The sequence below is a fragment of the Cydia splendana genome, chromosome Z (assembly GCF_910591565.1).
Source record: "Cydia splendana chromosome Z, ilCydSple1.2, whole genome shotgun sequence".
NCBI lineage: Eukaryota > Metazoa > Arthropoda > Insecta > Lepidoptera > Tortricidae > Cydia > Cydia splendana.
In genome coordinates this window covers 10087097-10094520 of record NC_085987.1, presented here as the reverse complement: position 1 = coordinate 10094520, position 7424 = coordinate 10087097, and the positions used below count along the sequence as shown (strand labels likewise).

Here is a 7424-nt window from a genome sequence, read left to right as displayed (position 1 = left end):
ACTGTAGTGCTGAGCACATAATAGGCTAGAATTCCATACAGAACTACAGGATGAGTAGGATGACATATTATACATGTTTGCTTACCATTACAATGCTTTGAGTGTTTAGAATTTAAGAAATAATTATCAATATCAAGACTAGGAACTTCCACTCCAGCTTAATCTACAGTGGAATCTGTTTATTATGACTCCGCTTATACTGACCAACTGCTTACTATGACCTAATTACTGTGCGAAGTTTGGTTTTCATATAAAATTCTTTGTGACACAGTCAGATAAGATGACTTCGCTTATAGTGACAAACCGCTTACTATGACCTATAAATCTTATTTTCGTGAAATGATGTCCCGTCCCCACGTCTTTCCCTGCGAGGATGTTTGGTGGGTTCGTGGCATATAAGTTGTTTTAGTTTTGATTCTCAGTGACAAGTTGATAATTGGTACAACCTAATAAAACTCATCTCTCACATAAAGGAATTTGAGACTAATTTGCAAAAATTATCAAAAATAAGAAGTTAATCAACTATGCTTTATATGACATCCGCTTAGTATGACGTGTTTGTCACTTCCCTTCGATCTCATTATATGCGGATTCTACTGTAGTTTCTTTTACAATTAGTGATTGTGTCTTATTATTATTGATCATCTTCATGATATTATGATTTCACTTTGCATACAACAGTTAGTTGAAAAAAAAATTTCTCCTAAGAAATGTTGCGATGTCTGTGACGACAGTGCTTCTTGAGATTAGAACTACTGTTGCACCGGTAACTACAGAGCTGGCAGCCATATGGTCTTTCTGATGTGTGAATTCTTCTGTGCACTTTCAGTGAATTGGCAAAGTTTGATCTGAATGTGCACTGATCACAAAGAAATGGTTTTTCTGATGTGTGTATCCTTTTGTGCTTGATGAGATTACAGGACAACTTGCAGGTGTACTTGCAATCGGGAAAGTTGCAGGTGTAGGGCTGATTTCTGTGAATGCTTAAATGCTTTCTGTGTGCTTGTTGGCCGCTGCTTCTGAAATAAAAAAAATATGTCTTAAAAACAGCATACAAAGGACGACAATGTTCTCAAAAATACTGAGTATAAATAAATTATCTACTTAGGTCAATTTTTATTGACAGCTTTATTGAGTTATGTATTATATTAACAAGAAATTGTATTGCATAAACTTACCTATGTGAGCATACATAACAAGTGATGTCAAGTGGTGTTGGTTCTTCACACTTCTTATCCCAAAGTGTTGTATTATTCTGTAAACAATACAAATGAATGATTTTCCATACAAATAATACATTATATCCACTAATTCTAACTACTCGTGAGTGATGAGTCTCATTTTCACCAGCAACAAGCATGTAGACGCCTGACTACTCTCCCCACTCCATCGAAAGTAATCCCAGCTGCTCAACAATATAATTTGAAAATGGTTTAATCACCAGTAAACAAGGGCATTTTATTTTCACAGAGATAAAACTCCTAGATTTATATTTTTCAATCATATTTATCTTAACCTTTTCGATGCTGTGTCAAACACAAAAGCAGTCACCCGGATGCCACGTCACCGAAGTGTCAAAATTGAAATTGAACTTTATGCATATGCACATACGTCTATGTTGCTCTGTGGTCTGTCACCGATTAATCAGTCTTTGGCGTTGAACCTGCGGTGCGGATATATCGGTCATTGGCGTCCAAAAGATTAAGGGTGCACCTTCCACCAGCCGGCCACATTGATTATTTGTTGCACATATTGAACAACATGTTGCATTTCCACAACTGCCAATCTTACCCTGAGCTGACTGTAAAAGGCTACAGTAAAAAATACATATCTATGTAGGAAACATATCAGTTACCTGAACATCGTTTTGTTCTCCAGCATTTAAACTATTCTTATAATTATCACGATTATCATCCCCATCAACAGCGTAAGATCCTTGAATACTCTGATAAGTGTTTGATAACTGGGGTTCTTCCAGGACTGTCTCCGTTTTAGAATTAACAACATCTTCCGTACTTAAGTTAATCTTAGAAACGTGAATGCCAGAGTGGTTTCTTTTGATAATTTTATCACAATTCTGTTTCCTTACTCGTCTCAATAACCGCGATATTATAGATTTCGGCTGTGGAGTAAACTTTATAGTTTTGTCCGATGTCGGCCTACCCCTTGCATTACTTCGAAGACCCTTCTTCGATAGAGTAACTGGAGTCGGTTCCAAAGGATTACTTTCTTCCATTTTGAGACTTGTGTTCTATTGCTACTTTATATAACTAGTGATGCTCCTATGTAAACGTAAACGCAAGAAAGATATTGCATCAATAACATTTTTGTGCGGCTTGAATGAAGGAATAAATATGAGAACATTGTGTTAATGTGTTTACATCACGGACCTAGAGAGTAAACCGGATAGTGTACATTAGCCAAAAAGTGTGTCCACATGAGAAGTCAAGGTGGGCCGTTGCATCTCTTTCTAATTAGGGTGACCATAAGTCATATGTATGTGGGATATTAGGATAACATTGAATATATAGTTTGCCCAGGATCTTTTCTTATTCATGCATAGTTATATCCTCGGAGTATATCAGTTATAAAGAATCATACTGTCTTTTCGCTGTACTAGTATTATGGCCTAAAAAGGGATGGATATAGTTTTTATTTCTCTTCTGTACAACGCTTCACACGACCTTAGGTACTTAATTTAGTTGTTCTAATACTCGGTTTAGACTCTCGCGCGAGCCACGAGACGAGCCGCGAGCCGCGCCACGAGACGCGAGTGTGAACGGTAGGCTCGTGACTCGTCTCGCGGCTCGGCTCGCGCTCACCTGTAGGGCTATCGCCAATACCGAAAATCGTCAATTGCGGGCATTTTTCTCTGTCACTCTAATTACGCCTTCATTGGAGTAAAAGAGTAAGATCCCCGCAATTTGCGAATTTCGGTTTTCGCGGTAGCCCCTCTGGCTCGCGTGGAGGAGCGGTTTTTTGGGCACGAGTCAAAGGGGCTCGCGCGGGACGCGCGCTTGCGTTCACACTCGCGTTCGATTTGTCATTCGATTATAAACTTTATGCCGTGCCGTGTGTGTTTAAAATATATTAGCTCGACGAGCTTACGCGCCATGAGACGAGCCTCGAGCCGAGCCTCGAGGCGAGAGTGTAAAGCCCCTGCTACACGGCAGCCGACAAGCCCCCAAACCGCGTGGCCTTGGTCTGAGGGGCTACCGCGAAAACCGAAATTCGCAAATTGCGGCGATCTTACTCTTTTACTCCAATGAAGGCGTAATTAGAGTGACAGAGAAAAATGCCCGCAATTGACGATTTTCGGTATTGGCGGTAGCCCTACTGTCCCGGACCGTGTAGACAGTTGTTACCAACAAAATTTCGTTTGATCTCCGGACGCCCTTGGCATGCGAGCGAGCGCCAGCGACCGCGGTCTGAGCGGTCGGTTCGGAACCGTGTAGCCGCCCGACGCCGACCGCACTAGGCCATTTCGCTTGAAGGACGCGCCGTGTGCGCTCGTGTGGTTAAAGTAGCTAACACACTATCGCACCGCACCAAGGTCATTGTGGGACGCACCCATAAGTAAGAGGGAGACAGCGATATCTCTTTCTCCCTCTTACTTATCGGTGCGTTTCACAATGACCTTGGTGCGGTGCGATAGTGTGTTACCACTTTAATAGCCATGCCATGGGTACTCAGTAGCATTTCTAATAATTCATCAAATACTTTCCTCTTCATTCTCAGAAAGTTATGTATGTCCCCGTAGCGTAGTCCAGCGAATTCATTAAGTTGAAATGACTCAACAAATGCCGTTTTTTGAGCCAGCGTTTCATTCATATACCCTTTTCTTTTTTTACAAATTTTTTATTAACTTGCAATATACCTAATGTAAGTATGTAAACATGTTTTTACGGGTCAAATCTTGCAAGTTAAATTAGACCCACTTTCTAGTTTCCGATGGAGCTGAAAATTTGCATACATATATAAGTCGGGTGACAATGCATTATTATGGTACCATAGAGCTGATCTGATGACGGAGACAGGAGGTGGCCATAGGAACCCTGTGATAGAACAACGCGACCTAATTGTGTTTGGGGTTTTTAGAATTGTCTCGACGAGTATTAGATGCCTCTGGAAAGAAAAGTACAGTCAGCGATAAAAGCTTGTACCAAATATGATTTTTTTGCCAAAAACTTATTTTTTTGTCATTGCACTAGTATGAGTAGGTAGGTTAATATGAAATTTGGCGCCCCGGCCAATAAGTTTTGCCGCCCCAGAAGTGAAGGAAGAAAAACAAAATGCAATCCGCCAGGGGTGGCATACGCCGCCCTTAGGGCCATACGCCACTGAGTAGGTACTAATGCCACGCCAACTTTCTGAAAGGTTAGGGGCCATTTTGTGCGCTTGCAATACGTGTTGTCCGTCCGCGAGTTCTGAACACACTGTGGTTTGCCACCGTCTAGCCAGACAACTCAGACGGACCCACACACCAAGGACAGACCAAGGTCAGACGGTTAGTAGGCTTGTCGGCTGCCGTGTAGCAGGGGATCATTAGCTCAACGGGCTCATGCGCTCAAGGCCACTCGAGGCGAGCCACGAGACGCGCCGCGAGACGAGCCGCGAGCCGAGAGTCTAAGCCGGCTATCAAAACTGTTATTAACGCTTTAACACACTATCGCACCGCACCAAGGTCATTGTGGGACGCACCCATAAGAGATATCGCTTTCTCCCTCTTACTTATGGGTGCGTTCCACAATGACCTTGGTGCGGTGCGGTAGTGTGTTAGCTACCTTAAAGCCCCCTCCAGACTATGCGCGTGAATCGCGGGCGAAGCCGCGAACGCGAGTGTGGAGTCGATTTTCGTAGACAGCGGGCTAGAAGTCTGTGCGAAAAGAGAAGAGTCGTGGCAGAAACGGGAACTAACATTTTAAATTTTATATGGCAATCAAACCTTTGACACCTGTCTTGTAAAAAGTAAACAAACTTCTGTCATTGTATATTTTATTAACAAAAACCGCAAGTTTTACGTATAAAATATTTTCAAAACACGATAAAACCGTACATTAAACCACAAGGAAAATTATATTTAACATTGTTCGGTTTAGTCACCGGGAAGAAAACGGCTAAAAGCCGACTATCGACTTACAAAAAGTCGCGGAACGTGTTTCCGCTATTCACGGGTATTGATGTTGTATTTAATATTAAATAATTACCTATTTAATAAGCCCCCTAAGTAACTTGTCTCCAGTACATAATCAGTAAGTATATTCATTCAAAATATATTAATTTTCATAAATATGCAGGTCATAACTGACAAATTGTCTTGATACTTGCCATTTTATGCATATTTATATGTATTTTTTTTCAGGGTTGTGTAATCCTACCTACCTACCTACGATAAAACACCGTTAAGTAGGTGATATGCAAGAATTCGTAATCTACGTGCCGGATTCAAGCACATCCAGTTCAGATGAAGATAGTTCTATGAGTGTCCCTGGTTGTTCTGAAGCTAGCTCAAACATAACTGACATCGAATATTTTAATTCAGACTTCGATTACAAAGAATAAAACTTTTTCTTATAAAATATTTCTTTATTTGTAAGTTCGTTTACTAGGTTCTGTTAGTTACGAAATTATATTTCATATTTAGCAGTGACTTTTCGGCGAAGTAAAATATCGTGAGATAAGAGAACCGGACATATCCCAATAAGGCCTACCTACTTATGCACTATTTTTATTCATATTCATATTTATTATCAATAATGTACACATACATTACAAGTCAAGTTTACAATGGGCGAAATATATCCCAGATAGTAAAATTACAGTTCTATTACCCAATTTCTACCCGATCTACCCGGTTTTGTATTAAAATAGCAGTTGGACTGCACAGATTAGGCAGTACATAAATGAGACTCTATCTTGTTTGGTACTAAAATTACAGTTGTATTGGGCAGATTCTTAACTAGTTTTAGCAGTTTTGTCAATCGCACTGTCACTTTTTAGTATCTGAGACATAAAAACAAGAGTGTGTTTTAAAAAGAAAACTAGTGCCTGCGCTAAATCAGAGGGTTGAGTTGACGAGCCGACACCACCACCAGGGTCCGTTTAGTAAGCCGTGGTAAAAAACCGGAACAAAAGGGATTCAAGTATCATGACCTTTAGTGTCGTACTATAATCACGTGACCAGTGTTGTCAGCATAGCAAAAACCATAAAATAGCACTGGCGCGCCCTCAAATCCCACGACTCTTCTCTTTCCGCACAGACTCTATAGGCGTAGATGCTGGACCACGAACATGGTCGATCCTCAGGAAGGTGGTCCGCCGTAACGTCTGTCAAGAATACAGGTATGAGTGAGAGAGATAGAGAGACAGATATGCTGACAGAACCAGAGGGTCTACCGCGAACCGCGTTCGACGTGTCGCCCCTCTGTCACACTTACGTACGAAAGTGCTACAAAAGAGGCAACACGTCGAAAGCGGCTCGGGGTAGGCTCTCAGGACACCCCCACTGTCCTGAGAACTTTTTACAGTCTTTGCCGCGTTAGGTCCCAGGCCCTTCATAGCAAGCACTAGCCGCCCCTTTCTCAGCACCCATCATATAGACTGCCGCTTAAAATATCTGGCCGCCCTAGGCCCGGGCCTACTCGGCCTTAGGGCAAATCCGCCACTCCCACAGGGTCGCGTGGGACCGCTACGCCCGTTTGCTATAGTTTTTAACTAGGCGCTTGTCACTGGAGCATAGACACCGAAGTTTGCATCGTTTGACGAGCATCTTTCTCTGTCTCTGTAATTACTCCTTTATAGGAGTAAAAGAGAAAGATGCCCGCAATTTGCGAACCTCGGTGTTCATGGTGGTAGGCCAACTGTGCGAAAAGAGAAGAGTCGTGAAATGTAAAGAAACTAGTGATGTGCCGTCAGTAAATTACCATAAAGTTCTATTTTTCTTTTATTATCAATGTGTTTTTTATTATTAGGTTTTCAGAAAAGTGTTTGTTACATTTTGGAGAAGGTTTTAGTATACATAAATCTGAGTTGATGCTGAACCCTGGCTGTACCTAGTGGAACTCAGGTTTGGTGCAACATAGGCCCACGCTATTTTGGTCATCCGTCACATCTTGATGAGCACTTGGGAGAGCAGTACCCAAGATAGAGCTGATGCTGAAGCCTGGCTGTACCTAGTGGAACTCAGGTTTGGTGCAACATAGGCCCACGCTATTTTGGTCATCCGTCACATCTTGATGAGCACTTGGGAAAGCAGTACCCAAGATAGAGCTGATGCTGAACCCTGGCTGTACCCAGTGGAACTCAGGTTAGGTGCAACATAGGCCCACGCTATTTTGGTCATCCGTCACATCTTGATGAGCACTTGGGAGAGCAGTACCCAAGATAGAGCTGATGCTGAACCCTGGCTGTAGCTAGTGGAACTC

General features: G+C 42.1%; 1 protein-coding gene across 1 annotated transcript; it reads right to left on the bottom strand.

Moving 5' to 3' along the window:
• Positions 1 to 688: 688 nt before the first annotated feature.
• LOC134804226 (zinc finger protein 271-like) lies at positions 689 to 2332 on the bottom strand. Its single transcript, XM_063777194.1, has 3 exons — positions 1856 to 2332; positions 1179 to 1255; positions 689 to 1019 (listed from the first exon to the last, which is right to left on the bottom strand). Exons 1-3 carry the CDS (start codon positions 2234 to 2236, stop codon positions 704 to 706), a joined length of 774 nt encoding a protein of 257 aa, XP_063633264.1. The 5' UTR covers positions 2237 to 2332; the 3' UTR covers positions 689 to 703.
• Positions 2333 to 7424: the final 5092 nt, after the last annotated feature.